Here is a 23,664-nt window from a genome sequence, read left to right on the forward strand (position 1 = left end):
GGGGGGGATTCCGACGCACTACTATGTCGCCGTATATTTGATGAATCTCTCTCTCTCTCTCTCTCTCTCTTCCCCCTTTCCCGTATTTCTTTTTCTTCAACTCCCGTCCAGTCTATAAACCTTCATTGATGCTAACTGTGGACAGTATCACAATGAGGGTGTGTTGAAGAAGTATACGCCAAAGCTGAAGATTGGGGAAGTGAAAGAGGCTGCAAAGCTGTGATCGAGAATGTTTGAATGTGTTGTTTTATAGAAGGGGAAGTATGTTTTTCTCTTAACTTTTTTCTGCATGGTCCGGTCATCTATTCCGGCGTGATTATGCTGCAAGCACTACGTTGCACAATACTACCTTGTCATGTACGCATTCGCGGAGTGTTGATTATCCTAGAATAAATATCAATGATTTTCAGATGATTCTAACGCCTAGCTCCCAAACAATGCCCCTTTCAATATGATGTAGCCAAAGTGGTATCAATGTGCGAATATGAACGGTAGGGGGCACCTATGCAGATGCCACACCAGGATATACAGTTGCTGATTCTCGAACCTGGCGATTCGTCAGGGGTACGCATCTCCCTGGAGGATAATGCCACGCCCACAACATTATGATTACAATGTGTTAGAATCCTCCGAAGGGATCATCACTGCGAAAAGATCCACAATCGTCATACCTTGGGTGATCAAGGTCATAAAATTGCTGGCTTTCCGAGCTCCAGGGACTCGAAGGTTTCCGCGCATGGCTTGGATGTGTTGCATGGTATTGGTTAGATTCGGTCTGGTCAATGAACGCCTCCATGCGGACGGTACCAATGGCATCGAAATAATTACCAGTTCTCACGCTGGCCTCGGAGGTACGGCCATTGATGATGCTCTGGCCACTGTTCGTAGCGGGTGGGGCATATGCTTCAAACGCGCCTTGCGTTGGATGCGTTAATGGCACGGTACCCTGATTGGAAAAGCTGCGGATCATGGGGATCCGCGGAGTCGTATTGCTGCGCTTGCGCGAATGGCTGGAGAACCGGGGAATCGTGGGTGGGTCAGCGGCATCTGCCATATCCATTTCTGCTGGGAGCTCTGGAACCGGCTCAGGATGTTTGAATGCTCGTTTCCCTCTCGGCCTTGGCCTTGGCCGGCCTTTGGCGATTCTTATAGAATCCCGGATCGGATTGCGACGCAAAGTCGCAGTAGGCGCGGAAGATGCAAATTCTTCCTGCGGTATAGGCGGCAGAGCTGCGAGATCGTGAAGGCCCATGGCAGAATGACTCAAAAATGACAGGGCAGTTAGCCAAACATAATGCCGTTCGATGGTGGTAGCGGTAAATTTGAGGGCTCGTTCAGGGGTAAGGATGAGGATGGATCGGTTGAATTGATTTTGCAGGTCGAATCCCTTAGGTAAAGGGTTGTCGTCTTTAACGTCAAGGACAGATTGAATTGTCACTGCTCTTAGTTAGCGGCATCCGGCATAAACTCATGAAAGGGTACCCTACGTTTTCTGCCGCTCTTGCCAAGTAACGCTGGTCCACTTGTTGGCTGCTTGCTACTCCACATAACCGCTCGTTCATACGGAGCCAGCCAAACCCATCGTTTGTGCCTTGATCCACTGTTGGCGATGTTCGCTGACACCTCTTCGGCATTCCGGCCTTCCCAGTTGTCCTTGGCTTCACTAACTCCGCCGAAAGATCTCCTCCTCCGAACGTACTTGAACATCCATTCTCCCACCATCGTTTGAGCAATAGCATCAACAACACTAGTTGGCTGGACTGATGTTGCCGTGGAATCATCCCGCTGGTGGGAAAACGCGCGTGTGGGGTGGCTGCTATTATTGGATCGCCCTTGGCTTGCCCGCCTAATCCGCCGGGGAGTAGTGATATCGTTGAATGGGAGAGACGGATATTGAGGACTATCCGCCGCGCAGGAAGATGTTGACATGGTAGGTGATGATCGGGTTACAGGTCGGTCAGGCTCTGTTTGAGACATTGCGGCAGCAGACCGCACTCGCCGCAAAGTAGGTTGCCGAGTGATCGACGGCCGTCCTTGATCAGAAAATTTCCGGGGGTTCGAAGGAGTAGGACTCTGCTGACCATCGTTGCCCTTAACTGGGAGCTTCCGCGAACTGAGTCGAATAGGGACGGGAAATGGGGGAGCTATACTAGAACCGCCACTGGCACTATCGTCGAGACTTGGCTCGCTGGGGCTCCGTATTCTCTGGTGTGCAGCTGCCCCGTTGGATATTATCGCCGCTCTGCGTATATCCTGTTGGCGTGTCCACAAGGGCACTGCTCCTGTTCGTGGACTTATTCGAGAAGCTCTTCTTGGATTTTTCATCTCAAGATCGGCTGTTGCATCATATAAATGTGTTTCTGCATCCAGTATGTGCTCATCGATTTCCGTGGTCTCATCTAAGCTAGGACATCCCTGAGTGGAAACCAATTTGCCTCTTCTCAGTGTATATGAAGCGAACGGTCGGTTTAGCAGCTCATCATCTGTGAAAATATCTTTCACCCTAGGTGACGCTTCCTCATCACTTGGTTGGTCAAAACCGGCAAAGAGACTACTGGATCTCAAGGGCCGTCTTATATATGTCTTTGACTCATCAGATAACGGACCGTTGTCATTGTTCCCGGGATAAGCTTGCACGTGTTCGTGAGGTTTGCTTCGTGCAGGTGCCTTGGCTGGGATAGGAGGAGGTGGTGGTATCTCCTCTTTCCTCGTTCTTGGAGGAGGGGCGTGATACGGCTGGATCGGATGATCCTGGAGATTGGTACGAAGGGGTAAATCTGGGATAGCAGACGGTAATAAACTCGCAGGCAATTTGACAGGTCGCTGATCAATTCGGATTTCCTCTGTCTGTATGCCAACCGTTCGGCTATCGACAATAGTTTTCAAGTCGGTTTGGCAAGAAGCATTCTTCGTTTGTGGTGGCAGAACCACGCTCCCTCGAGGCGAAGAAGGCTCAGAGCATGGTGGATGAATTGCAATCATTGGGACTTCGATATCTGAGGAACTCGGACGGTCCTGGGGAAGATTGGCACGCTTATCGTGGGTTTCAGGAGCAGTGAGTTGTTCTGTCTGGATGGCTGCACAGACCATGGTAGCTTGATCAGGGGTCTTCAACGGCGGTGATGATTCACCAAGCTTAGGAGTCCAAGGAAGAGTGGGCAAATCACCGACAGTTTGAGAAGATGTCGATACCATAATGATTGGGGCCATCCACGTGCTGCTGTCTTTCGTCCGGTACAAGACAGAGGCGTCGCGGCCTTCAGCATCCTTATCACAGGTCACGGTCCCAGTCTCTAGTTTCAACTTCGGGGATGGAGGGGGGGAATATTGGATTCCAGCATCTTGATAGCAATAGCTCGTTGTCGTTGTTGCTGTTGGAGGTGGTTTCCAGGGACTACTAGGTTCCGACTTGATTCCACAGCTTTCTACATTATTGAGAGAGAGACCCAGGATCTTCCTTGCCTTTGCCCCCATTTCCATTGTGTGGGACAATTGTGAGTGGACTGACGTTGGGCGTTCTTCCGGGAGTGCCTCAGGTGAATAAGGGGTAAAATCATCGTAGGGCAGTTCAAACTCGTTTTCCTCGTCGAATGCCAGTTCTTGCGCAAGGTTTATGCCGTCGTGTTTCGCACCTGGTATATTGACAACACTTGCCACAGAATACCTAAGATCATGGAGATCACTCCCGTCAGTGCTGACGCTTGTGACACTGGTCCGTCGTCTCCCTTGACTGCTCGAGTGGGCGCTCGCAGTATCACTATCCTTCCCCATAGCTTCGTCTTTAGCCAAACCAGCCCCATCGGGGTTCTGTATCTGATGAAAATTCCCAGCTGCTTGGACCGCTGCCACTTCGGTCAAGACCACCTTGAGACGACCCTCAACAACATGGATCTTGCGTTCCAGGTTTCTACGCTCACCGTCCCAGAGTTCCTTATCGCGGTCCCAAAGCTTCAATGTCTTATCGACCTCATCTTCCCGACTGCGGGCTTTCTTTTGTGCCTGGTCCAGTTTCTTTCGCACATCTGAGATATTCTCTAGCGCCTCATCCCTCTCCCTTGCGAGCTCTGTAAGAGCTGAGGAGGTACCCCCTTCCACAAGCTGTAACTGATGTTTGAGAGACCGCGTCTCCTTGGTACTCTGTGATAAACGCTCACTGAGATCCTCAGCCTCTATGCGCGATTCATCCAGGGTTCGCTCTAGGACATCAATGGCTTTTGTTTTACTCTCCACGTCCCGCCGTAAAGACAAAATCTCCGAAACAAGTGAAGCATGTAGTGTTGGGGTAAACCTCCTGGGATCTAGCGGCGATAAGGTGTCCTCGTATGTGACATCTTGAAAGTCACGGCGTCCATCGAGGAAGAAACTCTGGTTTGATGGGGATGGTGGAGACGATGATGGGCCAGGAGAGGAATCTCCCCGGGAATGCATAGACGAACCTCTCCGAGGCGTAGTAGAGGGTGTTGGAAACACCTCTGCAGGGGAAACTTGGGAGACAGTCTCTGTTGCCATCACTTGATAATAGACAATCAAGACTTCAAGACAACCGTGAACTCGAGAGACTTGTTGAATTACAACAGCAACCGGGCGCGCACACCTTATACCATTGAAGCACTGCGCTATGCGGGGTCCATTTGACTTTCCGGACGCTGCAGGTAGGTAGGAAACAAGACGACAGCCGATATAGACGCTGTCCAGCAGCTATAGTTGCTGATGAGATCTTCAGCACGGGATTTCTGGTTCGCCGCAATGAGCTGCGTCAGCTATTTGCACACATGAGTCGAGATGAACGTGGTTGGGAGGAAAGGCATACAGGCAGTAGACTTCCCACCTACACTTAGATCCAATCGTTACCCTCCCTCAAGCACGGAGATGGCTTTGCACACGCTTTCAGACTCCGCTTAGGATCAGGGAGAACAAAAAAATAAAATAAAAATAAAAAATAAATGAAAGAAAAAAAGGGACAAAAAGAAAAGGGCAAAAAGAAAGAAAGGCAAAGGCAAATGGAATACCCCGAAAGCTTGAATTAACGCGCTTCACGAGCTTTCCTTAGCCACCCAGTAAAGGGGGAAGAGGTACAAGAGAATTGAATTGGCTCGCCGACGCGGGGAGGTAGAGGAGAAAGAATCGTAGATCGCGTTCAGAGACAGCAAAAAAGATAGGCGGAGTCAGCGATCAAGACTGACGTCCACCAAGGTCTCATCGATCCCTAGACAGAAAGATCTGAGGAGGAAGGGGACACGGTCTACATTGTATGAGGAGACCCGTTAGATCAAGGCCGATCAAGAGCTACTGAGCCTTGCGGGCTGCGACCAAAGAACTTGTCCGAGCATCGGGATGTGCACGACGTGAGGACAAGCCGTGGCTAAGATGCTAAAGCGTTAGCTCTTCCAGGGGTGTTCGTTAGGGGGGATGGGGAACTAAGTCGACGCTCCCGATTAGTGAGGAGGATCAAAAGAACGTCTCCACTTAAGCTGCCAGTGAGGGCAAGTACACTAATAGTAGAAGGTACGGGAGTAGTACAAAAATAAAACTCCCGGGCATAAAAAGCGGGATAGTGAAAGAAGACGAATCAGAACGCGCGTGATCAGATGTGGATGCAAGATTGATGGATACTCGTAATCCCTGCAGTAACCGGCAAGAAAACCATCGTATTCAAGCAAAGATTGGACAGGCCAATTGTCCTACTACTGGGCCAAAGGAAAAGAAGGAGGACAGAAAAAAGTGAAACAGGGTAGAAGTCATCCGCTTGGCTGGCCAGCTTTTGGTGGTAGGAGAAAAAATAAAAAGAAAACGAAAAAGGAAAAAGGAGACACTCCAGCCAGTGGAAAGGGGACGAAGGAGCGGTTAGTCCAGTGATCGTCCAATTGTGTTAATTTAATTGTACGGAGCAAAAGCAAAGTCGTGTCCATACTACTTAGTCCTTCGACTAGTTCAGTGGACTAGGTAAAGGAGATCCATTGAAAGTTGATTGCTTCTCAGGGGAGGTTCATGTCAACCTTTTTGATTTCCGGACTAGTTTGAAGGGGTCCACAATTTGAGGATGATAATGAATTTTTTTTCTTGTTTCTTGTTCTTCTCCGTTGTGGTTTCTGGTAAAGTAATTGAATTGAACAAGAAATATTATTGGTGAATTTGGTCAAATGTCATGTTATTCGATTTCATGATATTACTTATACTCAAGCGTTGATTGTTACAATTGCTTCGTAACAACCTATGGATGTATTTTACTACTAATTCCATCAACCCAATTTCCCCAATTACTTATCTACACTAGCCTTTTCTTTTGGTTCTTTCTTTCTTTCTTTTCTTTTCTTTTTTTTTTTTTTTTTCTTCCTCCTCCGTTCTTATTTCTCTTCCGATCGAATCATACGATGTCTCTGGGGAAGGCAAACCGTTAGCTCTGTTGCCTCTCAAGCGATCGTCAATTGTAATTTCCCAAAGAGCCCGTGGTCCGTGTTTCAGCCTCTCCTAATCCAACAGTCACGTCACGTAGGGCATTTGTTATAATTAGATCTGAGGCACGGAGTAGGTCCTTGCTTTGACCATATATCAATCCCATTAATACCGGAGACCTCGACAGATATATAGTACATATTGTAACGTGTAAATAGATAGTCAGGATTAGAGATGCTCGGCTCATTTCATCTATCATCAGAGAATTTGCTATTGAGACATCACTGGGTTGTCGAGGCCACCTTTACATCAGGAATACTTACATATTTATCAGGTAGTACATACATACATACATACATACTTATGGGATGCGGGATGCGGGAACACGTCCGATGTTTTTATCCACCTCTTTTGAGGACAGTGGACACAAAACTTACAAAGGAAGCACCCGTACAGGATCCTTGGGTCCTACGAGCTCAGCTCTCCACTTCTTCCAGTGTTCGGCGCCGACTTTTTCTGGGTGGTTTCCCCATTTCGGAAATTAGATCGGAGCTGGCGACCCTTGCTGCGAAAGATTGGCCACTGGTCATTCTATTGCTACTCCGTAATCTTTGGGATCAGATATATGAGAGAAAAATATATAAACACATATAATGGCTACTGCAATGTACTGTTACTGGGGAAAAGAAAGGGAGGTGCTACCCAAGGGTATACTCCGTAAAGACCATCTCCGAACAATAACCTAGTACAAGCGAGATACCAGCTTGTGACTGGCCTCGGGACTGGCATGGTTTAATTTGAGGAGATAACCAACCCTTAGGTAGGGACCTATAATCGATAGCTATTCATCACAATTGGGTACCTTCTCCGTTAGTTCTCCCACCGTTCGAACTTTACCTACCCGACTTTCGTACAGATACCTAGCTAGCTGGAAATTGGAACGTGTGCTTCCTCCCGACACCGAAAAGGAACGTGAGGGAAAAAAAAAAATAGGTCTTGCCTACTGGACTACAGCCATAACACTTTTCCTGATTCGCGACTGGGATTCATCGAGCGACCCACACGGCAAGACATACTTCTGTCTTTAGTTCAGGGGCAAAAGTTGACAGGTCATTGTACAATAAACTAATATTAATATTGATATTAATGTATTTATTATAGCCCTTGACGGTCGAGACTCGACAAGGCTGCTGGCGCCTTTGTTCAACTGATATATCAAACTACGTACAGGTGTTACAGGCGGGAGACTAAATAAAAGAAAAGAAAAATGAAAATAAAGAAGACCCCGAAGAGAAAGAAAGAAGCGGCAAACCACCCCTTTGAAATTAGACTTTTTTTCCCCCCCTCTTTTTTGCCCTGAAGTGGGAGATCCCCATTGCCGAAGTCTCCAGACCTTCTTCCGACGCCTTGTGGAACAAGAATTACAGATATCTTCATGCATATCCAAGTCTAAAATACTAGTACGTAGTCGAAGAGACCAGGATTGCGCCGTTGAGGATCAACCAGCTTGCAGCTGTCAACGCGGATGGGACCCAGTTACGTCGTCGTCACTCGTCAGCTAACGATAAAGACATGCATTGCCCTCCATTTGCCGACATCGCATACTAGTCACATAATCAATCTGAAGCAGCGAACAAGTGATAATAATGTGATGGATCTGTTGATCGCCCGTAGTTTCTGGAGTTAGCAATATAACCTTTATTTTCCTCTTTCAGGCTATGAGATGGTCCACGTCGGAATTACCATATCACATGCGAATTCGTGAATTATTTCGCTTCGCGATGGACAGAATTGTGGCGGAGTCGCATTTCATCATAGGATCATTGCCTTTCTCTCCATTTAGCAGCTAAGTTATGGGTGTTCTCATGGCCCTAACCCCTGACTAAGCAACACGTCAGTTGGAAGGAACAATGACGTGAACATTAACATTGAACATTGAACTCGCATGACGTTCCTTATTGTTGATGATACATACACAGTATGTATGTACATAGTACTATGTACTAAGTACTACCTTGCATTTCATACTAGGCTGGTGAAACACTTTACATTCCCTCAACACCTTGGCATCATTGCCCTAAAGTTAGGTAATTATATGTATACTGTAAAAGGTAGAAGCTCACACAGCATGCCAATCAATATACTTCCCAAGGTCCTGTTCTTCGACGTATTCGGAACCGTTGTTGAATGGTGCCCGTCCGTCACGAGAGAGTTGCAAAACGCTGCTGAGCGCGCCCTTCATGATCCCCGCAAGCCTATTCCTCCGGATGAACGCGCACGGGTCTCACAGATGACTTTTACAGATTGGCTCTCAATCGCAGAAGATTGGCGACAGTCCTATGGACAGTTTACTGCCTCATTTGACCCTTCCCAAGGCTTCGTTTCGGTCGATCAGCACCATTACACTGCTCTATCTAAGCTACTTCAGCAACGGAAAATCGAGAATGTCTTCACAGACAGCGAGAAATGGGATTTGTCGCTCTGCTGGCACCGTCTTGTTCCGTGGCCTGACAGCGTGCGAGGCCTGGAACTGTTGAGCCGAAGGTTCCGCACGTGCACCCTGTCGAACGGCAACGTCTCTCTGCTAGAAGACCTTCGGCGATATGGCTCCTTGCCTTTTACGGATATAGCCAGTGCAGAGAATTTCGGGGCGTACAAACCCTCGCCTCAGGTGTATCGTGGGGCAGCCGCCCGCTTCGACTTGGACCCCAGTCACTGCGCCCTGGTGGCAGCCCATCTTTCAGACCTGAAGGCCGCCAAAGCACAAGGTTTTAAGACAATATACGTTGCACGGTCTAAAGAAGAGACGGAGGATATAGCTCAGGCAAAGCAGGACGGATTTGTGGATCTTTGGATCGAGCTGAACACAGGTGGTTCCGTCGAGGTTGCACGGCAACTCGGCATTCAAGCGGCGATCAAGTTATGAACGGATGACCTATATTCATTTACGAACAGAGCAGAACGAGATTGTCTGAACCTCAAATGTATGGTCCTTGACACAATGAAGCCACGGTACTATACATATTCAACTAGAGATAAGATAGGGAATAACACTATGACTTTACTAGCTAATTGGTCCTTTTCAGTTGATGGTCAATTTTAAACCTACATTATACGTCACTAATGAAATGCAATCGCTTACCCCTCATGATGACGCAGCGGGTGAATCCATTGATTGCAACATAAGCACTTCAATTTGTCAGCTCTGATTACAAATTCAGATCATTGAGGTCAGATTCGCCCAAAAGCCGACACATTTAAACTGCCTCTTTGCTGTCATTTTACGTGTTCACTGAAGTATAACTTCGACAAAGGGGAGCGTCATGACAGAGCAGGTATGTAAGGCATCTCATGACACTGGCATCTCCGTACCAAGCAAGGCATTCAGGAACACAAAGTCTACCGTCACGCCGACGCTGATGGACACTTCCGGCGTAAAGCTTCGGTCTTTCGCTCGTTCGTGTCCAATGATTCTGCGGCTGAATTCCCTGCCGAAAAAGACCGCTATGTCTTATACTTAGGGTACGGCTGTCCATGGGCGCATCGGACTAACATCGTTCGATCACTCAAAGGCCTCGAGGAGATAATCCAGCTAGTGGTTTTGGATCCTGAGCTGGGTCCCGATGGTTGGTTCTTCTCAGGTCGGTGGGGTTCAGCAGAGAAGGATCCTCTCTACGGATTCACGCAGCTGAGACAGCTATATTTCAAAGCAAATCCGACGTACGAAGGGCGATACACCATCCCGGTCCTATGGGACAAGAAACAAGGTACAATAGTGAATAACGAGAGCAGCGAGATTATTCGTATGTTCTATACCGAATTTGACCATCTACTTCCAGATGAGTTGCGTGAAATCAACAGGCCGGGTGGAGGATTCTACCCTCAGCCTTTGAGAAAAGATATTGATGAGATGAATGAATGGGTGTACCATCAGATCAACAACGGAGTATACAAGACGGGGTTCGCAACAACACAGGAAGCTTACGAGGAGAATATCTACCCGTTGTTCGAGGCGCTAGATCGTATTGAAAACCACCTAGCACAGCCAGGACACCAGCCATACCTGTTTGGCGAAAACATAACCGAGGCCGATATGCGCCTGTACACAACCATTGCCCGATTTGATGTGGCGTACTATCTAATCTTTAGATGTAACCTCAAGATGATACGGCATGATTATCCACGAATCCATGATTGGTATCGTCGGTTGTACTTCGACGAGTCCAACCGGACAAGGGGGGGTGCCTTTAAAAAGACGACATATTTTGACATTGTAAGTAGGGTTTTTTGAGATTTAGCTGACTTGGGCCAATCGCTAATTCTAGTCTGCAGTACAAATTTGGCTACCTGAAGGCAATTGGCAAACGGACGGGCAGCACGCAGTTGATTATCCCTGTTGGTCCATCACCAGATATCTTGCCACTGGAGGATCAGTAGTGCAATTCCAACACAAGGCGGCGTTTCAAGACTTGACTTGATAATGCGACAGTTCTAGAGATTATGTAGGGAGGATTGGCAGACTGATATGCGAAACATGGCCCATCCTCCACTAGGATATATGTGGCCGCCGCATATTAGACTTCCGCGACCACCTATGGTAAATAATACGACATGACTTAGGTAGTCTTCACAATGATGGTCAACGTTGTAGTTCGTGCATAATACTGAGTTAGAACTAGGGCGGGGTGACTTTGCTCCCAACGTCTCGGATGTTGGGCATCAAGAAGATGATCTCGTGGGTCTAAGCCCAAGCCATAACGCTGGGTATACATACTGCTATCATTCCATCTATTAGTGGTCAGTGCGGAAAATAATCCCGAGCAATTAAATTCAATGACTTATTGATACTCACTATTGTCGCATACAGGGCATAGGTACCCCAGTCCCAGATTAGCGGTAAAAACGTCACATACTCCAAAATAAACGCACCTGCATTCTTTAGTAGCTATACAGTATGGCCTTCAACGCACATCGGATCCGACGAAGCTTGTCCGGGTCTCGACTCGACGATCCAGGTTGCAACTTGACATGGCACAGGCTCGGCGCCATTAATGGCGTCTGTTATATATCGTGACTCAAAGCTAGTAGGGAGGCAGTGCTGCGTGATAAATTTAGGGAAACGCAACTCCTAATTGTCTCCTATTCAATGTAAGAGGCTTCAAAACGACTAGATACATACAGACTATTAGTATCCACCCAGAACGGTCCATTCGTCTTTATGCAAGGAAGGTCAGCTGTCAGTCACGCACTTTAGGCTAGCCACCTACATCTCAAGTCCCTGACTCCACGTGCATACCTTCTACTCTCTGGTAGTGCAAATCGTTGCAGCCACACGCCGAAGTACTATGTTAGTAAACGCTCCACTGAGATTCGGAAATCTTGCACTAGGTAGCAGTTTATCCAACGTAGCGGAACGCCCCCTGACCAAAGGTGACTGGAAGGTGCATCTTGTCTTCATTCTTGGATCATGTTGACTATAGAGCACCCTACAGATTACAATGCATAATTGTTGCTCCAGTATACCGGATGTATTAATATAAGGAGCTAGTAATTACGAAATATGCTTCGATATGTATGTATAACTAGACGTATTAGGTCATTAGTGTGCATTCCAGTAGTGCCTAGAAGCCATTACACATACCAAATCAACATATCGTTTCGAGTCAGTTTGATTAGTATAAGACGACTATTGAGAGCTAGTACGGAGTAGCTCAGACAGATATCTACTTGCACGTTTCCGGACCACTGTAGTCTTTGCTACCCACGTGGAAAATGGGGCGGGAGATTACTGTGGATACCAGCGTATGTACTATGTATGTTATAATTGTAACTAAGGTAAAAAATAATATATATATATATATATATATAAATAAATAAAAATAAAAGCCCAGCTGGTGTATTGTGGAATGCACCGGAATTGCCCAGATCTGGTTAGTCTTGCTGGTACTCCGAGGACCGCTCCGTGCTATCCACAAATGGGTAGGATGTACAAATGGAAATCCTCAAGTTCTCACCAAGCTTGTTGTCCAGTTTCCTGGGTACATACCTTAATCCCGCGGGCTTTACCACTTTAGTCTGCTTGTCCGCATGTCTCGCCTCTCCTTCCCATTTCTCTTTTAAACTAACAAATATATGGAGTTCTACCGAGGTTTTTGTCTCCATGAACCCCCAGGCGGGTCCCAGCTGCTCTGTCCTTCGTCGGACCAGTTACTAGCTACCGCCTTATAGATAATTTTATCTTTGGCTTTCAAAAGTGGAAATATCATTGATTAAAGTAATGTCGCGGCTTGACTTGCTTCCCGAGTCCAACCGGCGGGCAACCAACGTCGCATAGCACAAGCACAAGCGCACAAAATAGATACCTCCTCACGTATCTTATGTTTCTAGTTGTATCGGCATCGCGTGTGGACGCTCAGCCACTCACCTTAGGGGCTGTTGGCATCGACTTTCGTAAATCCATCCATGTAGTTTGCAGGGCTTAGGAAACAAAGCAAGCCCAGAATCCTGTCGGCGCGGCAAGAAAACTAATTTCCAGCTACGCTGATCACTGAAACTGTGACCTAGAATTAGTGGATAGTGTCTAACGGGAATCAAATGTAATAGTGACTTGAGATTTTATAGTCAGTGTCAGATACTTTCCACCCCGATGATCGTTGCAGTGCTGTGGAGGAAGGTCTATGCCTTGTTTGTGTAGCTACCATTGTGTTGGAGAGCTAACTCTCTGCCTGAATATGGCCCGTTATTGGCTCCACTATGGCCAACCGTAAAAAAAAAAAAAATTTAAAATTTAAAAATAAAATCAAAGAAATAAAAGTAAAATCCAAAGGCAACATAGAGGAAACCCGACCAAGCTACGGAGTACAGAATAGGGTTTCCCATTCTGTAACTTTCCCTCGCCGTTTTCCTTACCTGGGCTCCCAGTCCGGCTGTTCATCGACAAAGTATTGTTGGTGTGATGCAAAATAAAGAACAGAAGCAAGGGGTGGTAGTTGGGTACTACGCCGACATTGTAGAGAAACATTAGACAACGTGACAACAAGATCTACAGGTTCTTAAATTCTACGTTCATGCTGCCTACGGCTTAAGTGTTCCCCTCCCTAGGGGAACGATGATGATATGATGACTAACTACACCTGTCTGCCGGCTGGCGAAAAAGTTGCAGTAACTAAAGCGATGAGATGATTAATCCCTGTTAGTCTCGTGGAACCTTATTTGGCCAGCGATGGACCGGCCCGGCATTGGTTATCGGACGGATTCTCCGGCAGGGTGTGCAGTAGCAGGGATCTAGGGGGAGGGGTAAAGAAAGAAAGAAAGAAAGAAAGAAAAGAAAAAGAAAATTTCGTCGTCGTCATTTCGCTTAATACTACAGTGTAACATTCGAGAATTCCAATCAATTGGTACGGAGTACATACTGCATATAGCACCGCTAACTCCCTAGGAGAAATCCCAATGATACAATAGGGGTAAGATGGACCCCACTATAGGTAATTATCATGGAACTTTCCGAACAAATTTCTCGCTAAGCCCAGATGGGGCGGTTTTTTGTTTTGATTTCACATGCCGATGGCAATGTCAGCAAATGGCAATCGAAAAGCAAAAGAACGAGAGAACGGGGATAGAAATAAGAATAAAAAAAAAAAAAATCGAAAAAAAGGCTACCTGGTGGGAAAAGGTGTTAACATGCAAGTGTGAACAATACAAACGTTGTCGCAAGGTCCTGCGGTCATTTTCATATTTTGGGACCACCATGAGAGATAACAAGACTGCTTTAAGAGTCCAAGGATTACTTATACAGCACTAAAGTCCCAGACTTACGACAAACCACGTATTAGGGATTCCCGGGACTTAGGAAGATTGGTTTTAGCCTGACCACCAGGGGCCGCGGAATGTTCTATCTTCCTTCCCCGTGTGGACCTGCAAAGGTTGCTGCACCAGCGAAATCTACCGTCTCCCCTCTCTATCACTCTGCCTAGAAAAATAAGCACGCCTGGGGGGGGAGGAATCATTAAATTAAAAAGGAAAAGAGAAAAACTGTCTCCTGATCGGATTAGATTCTGACCATGATTTTTGGTATGCGTTACGCTGGATACGTATATGATTGCCGGTACAATACTCCGTACAAAGGACAGATTTAACGGCCTCACTACCTGACCTGGGCATGACCATATCCGAGGGTTGGATCAACTCCTATTGTCGCAATCACGCATACAGGGAAACATGACTGTACAATCCCAATTGTTTGTGGTAGTGGGGTGCACCCTGAACTTAGTATTACCATACGCCCACCTCGTGTCTACCCGAAACAGTTTCGACCAAGCCGAATGGATTTTTTGGACTTGACTGTGGGACGGATCAAGGAGACCAAAGCTGTGTTAGGGGTAGGAATTCTGCGTTGAAGAAACGGCCTAAGGCCTACTAGATCGACCTGAATACCTTACGTAGTGCCGAATGATTGGGAAGAAGTCTTGGGAGCTGTTATAGACCTATAGTACTATTCATAAGTCATGAAGGACAAGGATTGATCTTACGTACGTACACCTATCACTCCTATTCCTGCGAACATCTCACCAGAATTGGGTTTGTAAATGATGGAGAAATATCGGTAGAGAGATGGTACCTGAGCGATGTAATGATTAGGGTTGGGTACCTGGGACAAGCTTGATACAGTCAATCAAACGTTAAAAATTGGAGATTGCATCATTTCCAATGTGACTTTAGTGATACTCTATGCTTTGTCAATGTATGTACAAAATTTGCATTTTGATAGAATCTAGGCACGTTGCCTTTTAGAAGAGAAAAGAGAGAGAGAGAGAGAAGAAGGGAAAAAAAAAGGTTACCCATCCATACATCATCCCGGAAGGAATCCCCACTCACTCTGCGCGGGTCCATCTGCATGTCCAATCCACCAAATGCAGTTCCAGTTCCAGCTTCAAGCCCCAGACAGACACTAAGTGACTCTCTCATGCTTTTAGGTCTTAGGTTCTCTTACACAACTCTTTGCCCGCCTCTTGCTGCTGCTTCTGCCGGTTTCTACTTTCCTTCCCCTCTTCGTCGGTCTTACCATTCCCATCCAGCCTTTCTTACTATCCTCCTGTCAGCTTTCTCCACCCAATCTTTTCAGCTAATGAACAAATGATTAACGCCCAACTTGGGTTATTAATTAACTAGCGCACAGAATCAGTTAATTATTTCAAGAACGTAAAAATAAAAAAAAAAAAAGAATAAATAGATCAATAAAAATAAAACAAAACAGAATAAAAGAGAGAGAGAGAGAGAAGAAAGAAGCGGAAGACGACGAAGCCATCTATACCGCATACCCACCAACTCCTCCTAACTAAACACGCTAACCCAAAACTAAGAGACGGCTCTTGGTCTCCGACAGGGATCATTGTCTCCAACGCCTCATTTCATTATCTATTTTGTGATTCTATTCTATTCGCCTTTTTTTCGCTTTTCTTTTTTCCTTTTTTTCTTTTTTCCTTTTTTCAATTTTTGATCCTCTAGGAACACCTTGCCCCCCTTCCTTTTTCTCACGTTAAAAATTTGTTATCCTATCCAGTTTCTCCCTCTTCATACACCTTCAGATCTTCATACTGATACTTCACCGTGAGGTTCCGTGGGTATTTTTTGGTTTCGCCCCCTCATCCATTCAGTTACTTGCTGGCCAAGCCTTTCTTACCTCCTGGGAACCGGCGCCTGCTCCCCTCCCCCTCGTTTGCGAACGAGATAAGAGAAAGGCTCGTTACATAAAACGCTTCTCCCAATATTATCGTACATACACCTACATACTCATACATCGACTGCTGGCGATCGCTCTTCATCGCCTCCCCTCCCTTTCCCCCTCACGTGGCGGAAACAGTTTGAGGCAAAACAAAACCTCTGCGTTTTTTGTCACAAGAAACTCTGACAAGCATCCACTCGGCTTACTTTGCTTTGTATCTTGGACCTTTTTTTTTTTTTTCCTCCTCTTATTTTATATATTTCCACGTTGCGCGGAGTTACGAACAGCTTCACTTAGCGGATTACTTCCGGTTCTACCTCCCGTATCGTCCTGCAGCTGGTGGCCGCTTATTTGTGACCTGCTCCAATCCTAATTGGGGGGTAGTTTTTTTTCTTCTCTTTTTGGCCCTTGAACTCTTCTTTTAAATGACAGGCTTGGTCATAGAAGAAAACTAAGAGGAAAAGGAAAAGGAAAGAAAAGAAAAAAAGAAAAAGAAAAAATTTTTCTTTTGTTTTTAAACACCCAGTCGACTGACCTAAATTGTCCTCTTCTTGACCCTACGTCTTCTAAGGTACGTGTGCTATTTATTGTCTGAATCAGGGGAATTAATTGCACCCTTGGTTTTCGGTGTGGGTATGTGCTTAGACGGCAGTCTAAAGTATCGACGATAATTCCGGTGGCTAATCGCGCACTACCAAAATAGCCGTTCTTTGGATTCCTACGTTCCCGTGTCCGTGCTCAATCTGGAGCATCCCATAGATCTCTTTTCTTCTTTTTCCTTTTCGACCTTCCTCCTTTTCGACTCTTTGGCCCACCCCGCCATTCCGTTTTGTTTATACGCCAGATACCCAATTTTCCTTCTCTTTTTCTTGACGCCTACCGCTCTAATCAGTCGCCATGTCGGGGAAAATGACACTCTACAAGTTGGTGGTGCTGGGGGATGGTGGTGTCGGAAAAACGGCGCTCACAATTCAGGTTAGCCCTTCACCTCTCCGTCTCCGAGTCGTGATCCAAATGACTAAACAATTGGACTCTCGCAATTTCGTTCAATAGTTATGTCTAAACCATTTCGTCGAGACGTACGATCCAACGATCGAAGACTCGTATCGGAAGCAGGTGGTGATCGATCAGCAATCATGCATGTTGGAAGTGCTAGATACCGCAGGCCAGGAAGAATACACAGCACTCAGGGATCAGTGGATCCGTGATGGTGAAGGGTTTGTGCTTGTTTACAGTATTACCTCACGGGCCTCTTTTTCGAGAATACAGAAGTTCTACAACCAGATTAAAATGGTCAAAGAATCAGCCAGTTCCGGCTCTCCCACCGGCGCCAGCTATCTCGCCTCCCCGATCAACAATCCCTCCGGACCTCCGCTTCCCGTTCCCGTGATGCTGGTTGGTAACAAGAGCGACAAGGCTGTTGAGCGAGCAGTGTCCGCGCAGGAAGGCCAGGCCCTAGCCAAGGACTTGGGGTGTGAGTTTGTTGAAGCGTCTGCAAAAAATTGCATTAATGTCGAAAAAGCTTTCTACGACGTGGTTCGGATGCTCAGGCAGCAACGGCAACAACAACAAGGAGGGCGCTCTCAGGATCGCCGACCCACTGGCCTGGGTCCCATGCGCGACCGTGATGCTGGCCCAGAATACCCGAAGTCCTTCCGGACTGACCGCGGCGGGCGGCATCGTGGCTCACTAAAATGCACTATTCTGTGAATCAAGCCTGTCTTGCTGGTCGAGTTACAACCTAGCCATGGCTAGCCGCCCAAAGGAATGAAAGGGCCCTTTGTGCACGTTTTTGTGATCAGTCGTGGATGTCAGTTCCACTCCTTATTCTTCCTTGGCCTTAACTACGAGAGCCCATGCGAGCCTACTTCATGACAATCTCCTCATTTATATTGACCGCGAGTCTTCATGGTCATATGGCTCTGCACCCAGCGCGTTACTCTGTCTTTTTTCCTCCTTCTGCCCCCTTTGTTTCGTTTCTTTTTTTCTTTTTTCTTTTTCTTTTTCTTTTTTCCTTTTTACCTCCCCTACTTTTCTTAATAACTCACCTTGTTGAGATGCAATGGTTGGTGGTGAATATGCTTGATGCATGATATACGTTTACAATGTGGGAGGCAATCTCTGGACCATCTTAGGGTGTTTCGGCTATGGAAGGTTTTGTGTCTGAAGAGGCCGGGAGCCGCCGGGGCCTTGCAAGAATACGTCTATTTTTTCTGTTTACGCTTATATTCATTTTCGAACCCGCTGGCTTATTACCCGCTTCCCGAATCCTTATCTGCCTTTACGACACCTTGTTACACAACAGTGACGCTGGAGGAGGGGAGTTCTCGATATGAGTAAGAGAATGGAGAGGGGGTTGGTTTATGAGATGAGTGGACGGCTTCCTGAAAGAAAGAAGAGAGATGGATATGTGGTTTTTGAAGGAAGTCAGAAGGTGGTAGTCCACAGTTTAGCAGGCATTGCGATATGATACCCTACGGTTGAGCTTTGAGTTGCAATTTTTGATGCATTTGCGAGTAACTACTAGGTACTACTAGAAGGGGAAAAAAAAAAGAAAGAGGTCCGATTTATTTTTATCACATCGCTTTCGCCTATGAATTACTACGGAGAAAAAAAGTGGAAAATACGAGAATGAAATGAACAGGGATGAATATCTCGCTGTGCTTGCAATGACCGGACTTATTGACTCCAGAGAGAGGACAAAGATCCAAGTACAAATATACGTAATTTCAACTACTCCCTACTGGCTGGTCGATGCGGGCGATCGATTGATTTAAACTGGGCTCGAAAGTGCGGGGAAAGCTTTCCATTCATTACCTGCCCACCTTACCTCGGTTCTCCTCTCCACACAATCTACTCTACGAAAGTTGGTTATTACATGTATTCATAGGTGTCAGGTTCAGGTTGCTTCATTCATCCCGAAACGTGTTCGTTTCCCTACGCCCGGAGGTTCGAAAAATCGACGAACCAACCGATTGGGCGTGAGAGACGCTGATCCACGTCTCCGAATTTTCGCAGGGTTTCGGATGCCAGGACGGACACCTTGTTTCGTTTCTTCCAATTCGAGGCTTAAGAATGAGACCCCTAGCATCCCCGCATGTCTACTCCTCTGCTAGCCGCGGCATGCGATGGTGACCGACTACTACTAACCGCGGCGACGTCCACCTGCAGGAAGACGCCTCAGTTACTTTCCAAATTTTATTGAATGCCGTCTGTTCGGGTTTTATGGTTCCTACTAGTAGTTAGTTATCTTTCACATTCAGCTTGTTTTGCTTGCTCGCTTTAAACCGCCCCCCACGTCGACTACGTTCCTCCTTCCTTTGGTCACAATTTATTATGTCACGTCACCCACAGCAGCTGGTACACAGCTCTTCTCTTCGGGACCCGGAGAGCTTCTGGTCTCACCATGCAGAGCAGCTCTACTGGCACCGGAAACCATCGCAAGTGATCAGCCGACATTACAAATCTCTTCCCAGCGGTACTAGTCACGACCATTGGTCCTGGTTCCCCGACGGGGAGATCTCTACGACCTACAACTGTGTCGACCGTCATGTGGAGAATGGTAACGGTGACAATGTTGCTATCATTTGGGACTCCCCAGTAACGAGGACGAAAGAGAAATATACCTACCGACAGCTGTTGGAGGAGGTTGAGGTCTTGGCGGGTGTATTACGAGAAGAAGGAGTGCGCAAGGGTGATGTAGTCATTATTTATAGTATGCCACCTCAATTTTTCTTGTTTTGTTGTTTTTGCTCTTGGCCTGGTCCTTTTTGACTCTTCGAGGTACAAAGATTGTTGACTATTTCCAGTGCCCATGATTCCAGCCGCGCTCATTGCAGCATTGGCGATTGCTCGACTGGGGGCAATCCATGCGGCCGTGTTTGGCGGGTTTGCAGCCAAGTCCCTCGCACAGCGGATTGAAGCTGCCAGGCCACGAGTCATCATGACAGCATCATGTGGTATAGAAGGGTCTAAGGGCCCTGTTGCCTATAGGCCATTGGTCGAGGGGGCTATTAAGGCAAGTAGCTTTAAGCCTGAAAAGGTCATTGTTTGGCAAAGAGATCAGCTGCGGTGGAATCGACCCGATAAGCTGGGTGGACAGCGCAACTGGCAACGGTTGGTCAAAAGCGCACGTATGCGTGGCATCAAAGCCGGACCGATACCTGTGGCTAGCACGGATGGATTGTATATAATATACACCAGCGGTACGACCCTATGTCTTGGAAATGACGCTTCTTTGGTATAACTGACAAAAATACCCAGGTACCACCGGGCTCCCAAAGGGAGTTGTCCGAGAAGCTGGCGGACATGCAGTCGGGTTGCACCTGTCCATTAGGTATCTATTTGGCATTCAGGGCCCAGGTGATGTGATGTTCTGCGCTTCTGATATCGGGTGGGTAGTCGGCCACTCCTACATCTTATACGCGCCCCTTTTGGTTGGCGCAACCACAGTACTCTTCGAAGGAAAGCCTGTTGGAACCCCAGATGCGGGAACATTCTGGAGGGTTATCGAGGAACACAGGGCCAACGTCCTGTTCACAGCACCTACAGCCATGCGTGCCATCCGAAAGGATGATCCACACAATAAGTTCTTCGAGGAGGTGGCCCGTCGTGGTGGCCTGAAGCATTTCAGGGCTCTTTTTCTCGCAGGCGAGAGGAGCGAGCCCAGTATTGTCCAGGTGTATCAGGAGCTTTTATCCCGCCATGCCGCCCCTGGTGCCATGGTCATAGATAATTGGTGGTCATCCGAATCCGGCTCTCCTATCTCCGGGCTGGCACTAAGAAGCACAGCGGGAGTGACGTTAGATGATGACAAAGAAGTAGAGCCGCTGGCTATTCGACCAGGATCGGCCGGATTTCCAATGCCGGGATTTGACGTTCGGATTGTTGATGATGAAGGCCGAGAGGTCCCCCGAGGGACGATGGGCAACATCGTCCTAAATATGCCATTGGCTCCCACGGCTTTCACTCGATTGTTTAATGATGACGAGAGGTTCTACAAGGGATATCTCAAGCGCTTTTCGGGTAGATGGGTGGACACAGGGGATGCAGGTATGATCGACCAGGATGGGTACATTCATGTCATGGCGCGAACGGACGATATCATAAATGTAGCTGCGCATCGGTTTAGTACAGGTATAAATCCCTAAGACTGATCATGATCTTTCATTAACTCACATGGTTTGATACAGGCGCAATTGAACAAGCCATTCTGTCACATCCAGAGGTCGGCGAGGCCAGCGTTGTTGGCATACCGGACACACTGAAAGGGCACCTTCCTTTTGCCTTTATCCAGCCACGGACTGCATCTGCGGCCCTGCCGGCGATACCTACCCCGGAGCTGTTCAACGCGATCAATCAACGAGTCCGTGAGCAGATCGGAGCAATCGCATCGCTCGGAGGCATGATACAGGGACGCGGGATAATCCCGAAGACGCGCAGCGGCAAGACGTTGCGGCGAGTATTGCGTGAGCTGGTCGAACACGGGGCGCGCGGGGATTATGGGGCCCCGGTGAGCATACCGCCGACAGTGGAGGACGCTGATGTAGTAGAAATAGCGCGGGGCAAAGTGCGAGAGTACTTTGAAGAGAAGCAACAAAGCCGAGCCAAATTGTAGATGGATTGCAAGGCCTCGGGCACAACCTATACAGTGGGAAAAGCAACCAAGGACAAGCTACTCTACAGCTTTTCTCGGAACGCACAAAATCTGTATAAACCGTAATGGGCTATTATAAAGTCTGTAAGGTATACACAGGAAATCCGAACTTCCAGTAGGCACTAAAGCCATCAAGGTCAATATTAACAGAAAAAGCCGTAAAGAGATATCAAAGAAAATACAATATGTATGGTATCGGTCGTATCACCAGTGAAAAGTGGTCTAGACGCTCCAACAAGAGTTCAAGAAGAAATTTAATAACTCCGTCATCATAGTCAAGTACATCTATGCGATATGTTCTCACCTGCGGAGAATGCAAGTAACATATGAATCGCAATCATGACGACGGACGCCGAGAATGAAGACTCAAAGGGGTAATAGAGAAAATGCAATCAATCCGTTCCATCCGTCGAAGTTCAAATCAGTTTACAGCAGAACAGCAGCGAGACCGAAGACGGTCGCGAGCCCGGCACCGGCGCCAACAGCCGCGCGCGAGCCACCGCTCGTGAAGAGGGGGACAGCGGGGGTGGTAGCAGAACCAGTGGGGGAGACATCAGAGGGGCCGGAAGCAGAAGGAGCAGAAGCAGAAGGAGCAGGAGGGGCGTTGGTGGAAGCAGGCTGGGTGGAGTGGACCAGAGGGGTGGAGGAGATGACGATGCTGCTGCTGCTGGGGCGCTTGATGACGGAGGAGCTGCTGCTAGGAGTAGCCTTGGAGCTGCTGGGAACGCTGGGGACGACGGGAATAACGGGAGAGCTGGGGGTAGAGCTACCAACAGGGTTGACGCCAGTGGGAGTGCCAGCAGGGGGGGCGGTGCTGGAGCTGTAATTATGTGAGCTTGATGATCTATACGGGATGGAAGGCGCCGATATATAACATACCACTTGTTGCACTCAGTCACGGTGGAGGTGATAAGAGGACGAGTGGTGGTGTAGCCCTATTATCCGATCAGTATTATTCCACGATGGTGAGACTGAAGGACATCTGTGAACATACAGCAGGGATGCTGATAGACTCGGTGGGAGAAACACCGATAGCATCAGTGGACTTAGGGCAGTAAGTGGCGGTTTCGGTGACAATAACAGTGCTCACTTCCTCGGCGACGACACCAGCGGCCACAGCGGCGAAAACAGCAGCGACGGAGAAACGCATTTTGTTGATTTGTTACTTTTTCTGTCCAAAGAATGGCTAATTGAAATTAGAGGTTGGATATTTATTTTTGTTGTTGCTGTTGGACTTTCTCCCCGAAGGTAAAAGAGTGACGTGAAATAAAGAATGTACTCGGTAGAGACCGGAATAAATGGATAGTGATTGACTGACTTGGGTGGGTGGGAAAGGAGAGGAAGGAATAGGAGAATGGAAGAAGGGAGCGAGAGAGACTAATTAATATAATAAATCGAGACAAAGGGGACTAGAGCAACTAACGTTTAATTACGTCCTACTTGTGTACTAGTCGTCGACGAACGACCATCGATGGTGTCAAACGTGTACACAAACCGTGTGTGGCAATTACAACAGAGACGTCCCAGATTGGATGATCGATCCCGCACACCATATCCACTCAGATCCACTATTATGCACACATCCAGGCACCAGGAACAAACCAAATCTAACCTACCCCCTTTCCTTTCCAATTTTAATGTGCAGTGGTTTTGTACTCCACGTTCTTCACCGCGTGTTCCTGGCAGCTAGTTTGTACATCCATACACATACGGAGTACAAACGTACTAGCCCTGTTTGTTTGTTTGTTTGTTTGCTTGCTACTGTATATTTTGAGGTTGAGAGCAACCCTTAGTCGAAGTTCCTTTACTCCGTATCTCATATTGCTTTGTGAGATGAGTCAAGGCGATCAGGAGCTGAACGCAGCAAGGGTTCTTTCATACCGCCGCCCCGCCC

At 47.4% G+C, this 23,664-nt stretch overlaps 6 protein-coding genes across 6 annotated transcripts in view; 4 read left to right on the plus strand and 2 right to left on the minus strand.

Moving 5' to 3' along the window:
• Positions 1-420, plus strand: part of BDV27DRAFT_136011 (cytochrome b5-like heme/steroid binding domain-containing protein) — an 848-nt gene extending 428 nt beyond the window's left edge. The window contains exon 2 of the mRNA XM_032068675.1: positions 146-420. Within this exon, the coding sequence (XP_031922563.1) occupies positions 146-223 (78 nt within the window). The 3' untranslated portion in view covers positions 224-420. The remainder of the gene's footprint in view (positions 1-145) is intronic.
• A 10-nt stretch (positions 421-430) lies between these two features.
• BDV27DRAFT_53762 (Mcp5-type pleckstrin domain-containing protein) lies at positions 431-4,592 on the minus strand. The gene is made up of 2 exons (XM_032076882.1): positions 1,488-4,592; positions 431-1,437 (listed from the first exon to the last, which is right to left on the minus strand). The coding sequence occupies exons 1-2, from the start codon at positions 4,507-4,509 to the stop codon at positions 620-622; spliced, it is 3,840 nt and encodes a 1,279-aa protein (XP_031922564.1). The 5' UTR covers positions 4,510-4,592; the 3' UTR covers positions 431-619.
• Positions 4,593-8,521: 3,929 nt separating this feature from the next.
• Positions 8,522-10,830, plus strand: BDV27DRAFT_149535 (HAD-like domain-containing protein; the record flags this gene model as incomplete). The annotated part of the gene is made up of 4 exons (XM_032071069.1): positions 8,522-9,235; positions 9,774-9,855; positions 9,966-10,666; positions 10,726-10,830. 4 exons carry the CDS (start codon positions 8,522-8,524, stop codon positions 10,828-10,830), a joined length of 1,602 nt encoding a protein of 533 aa, XP_031922565.1.
• Positions 10,831-16,683: 5,853 nt separating this feature from the next.
• Positions 16,684-18,012, plus strand: rasB (Ras small monomeric GTPase RasB). Its single transcript, XM_032076883.1, has 3 exons — positions 16,684-16,685; positions 16,818-17,089; positions 17,168-18,012. Exons 2-3 carry the CDS (start codon positions 17,012-17,014, stop codon positions 17,822-17,824), a joined length of 735 nt encoding a protein of 244 aa, XP_031922566.1. The 5' UTR covers positions 16,684-16,685; positions 16,818-17,011; the 3' UTR covers positions 17,825-18,012.
• Positions 18,013-18,943: 931 nt separating this feature from the next.
• On the plus strand, positions 18,944-21,851 carry BDV27DRAFT_136020 (putative acyl-CoA synthetase). The gene is made up of 4 exons (XM_032068676.1): positions 18,944-19,829; positions 19,924-20,319; positions 20,378-21,250; positions 21,307-21,851. The coding sequence occupies exons 1-4, from the start codon at positions 19,451-19,453 to the stop codon at positions 21,729-21,731; spliced, it is 2,073 nt and encodes a 690-aa protein (XP_031922567.1). The 5' UTR covers positions 18,944-19,450; the 3' UTR covers positions 21,732-21,851.
• A 112-nt stretch (positions 21,852-21,963) lies between these two features.
• On the minus strand, positions 21,964-23,129 carry BDV27DRAFT_53793 (putative GPI anchored protein). The gene is made up of 3 exons (XM_032076884.1): positions 22,765-23,129; positions 22,650-22,705; positions 21,964-22,590 (listed from the first exon to the last, which is right to left on the minus strand). The coding sequence occupies exons 1-3, from the start codon at positions 22,918-22,920 to the stop codon at positions 22,197-22,199; spliced, it is 606 nt and encodes a 201-aa protein (XP_031922568.1). The 5' UTR covers positions 22,921-23,129; the 3' UTR covers positions 21,964-22,196.
• Between the last annotated feature and the right edge of the window lie 535 nt (positions 23,130-23,664).

The sequence above is a fragment of the Aspergillus caelatus genome (assembly GCF_009193585.1).
Source record: "Aspergillus caelatus strain CBS 763.97 unplaced genomic scaffold BDV27scaffold_260, whole genome shotgun sequence".
Classification (NCBI taxonomy): domain Eukaryota; kingdom Fungi; phylum Ascomycota; class Eurotiomycetes; order Eurotiales; family Aspergillaceae; genus Aspergillus; species Aspergillus caelatus.

Excerpts from the sequence above, each read along its gene's own strand:
- BDV27DRAFT_53762 (XM_032076882.1), bottom strand. The coding sequence starts at position 4,509 with ATGGCAACAGAGACTGTCTCCCAAGTTTCCCCTGCAGAGGTGTTTCCA. Across the intron at positions 1,438-1,487 it reads TGGCAAGAGCGGCAGAAAAC|TGACAATTCAATCTGTCCTT; the intron begins GTAGGGTACCCT and ends AACTAAGAGCAG.
- rasB (XM_032076883.1), top strand. The coding sequence starts at position 17,012 with ATGTCGGGGAAAATGACACTCTACAAGTTGGTGGTGCTGGGGGATGGT. Across the intron at positions 17,090-17,167 it reads AAACGGCGCTCACAATTCAG|TTATGTCTAAACCATTTCGT; the intron begins GTTAGCCCTTCA and ends TTCGTTCAATAG.
- BDV27DRAFT_136020 (XM_032068676.1), top strand. The coding sequence starts at position 19,451 with ATGTCACGTCACCCACAGCAGCTGGTACACAGCTCTTCTCTTCGGGAC. Across the intron at positions 20,320-20,377 it reads GTATATAATATACACCAGCG|GTACCACCGGGCTCCCAAAG; the intron begins GTACGACCCTAT and ends AAAAATACCCAG. Across the intron at positions 21,251-21,306 it reads TGCGCATCGGTTTAGTACAG|GCGCAATTGAACAAGCCATT; the intron begins GTATAAATCCCT and ends GGTTTGATACAG.
- BDV27DRAFT_53793 (XM_032076884.1), bottom strand. The coding sequence starts at position 22,920 with ATGCGTTTCTCCGTCGCTGCTGTTTTCGCCGCTGTGGCCGCTGGTGTC. Across the intron at positions 22,706-22,764 it reads AGTCTATCAGCATCCCTGCT|GGCTACACCACCACTCGTCC; the intron begins GTATGTTCACAG and ends ATCGGATAATAG. Across the intron at positions 22,591-22,649 it reads GTGACTGAGTGCAACAAGTG|CTCCAGCACCGCCCCCCCTG; the intron begins GTATGTTATATA and ends ACATAATTACAG.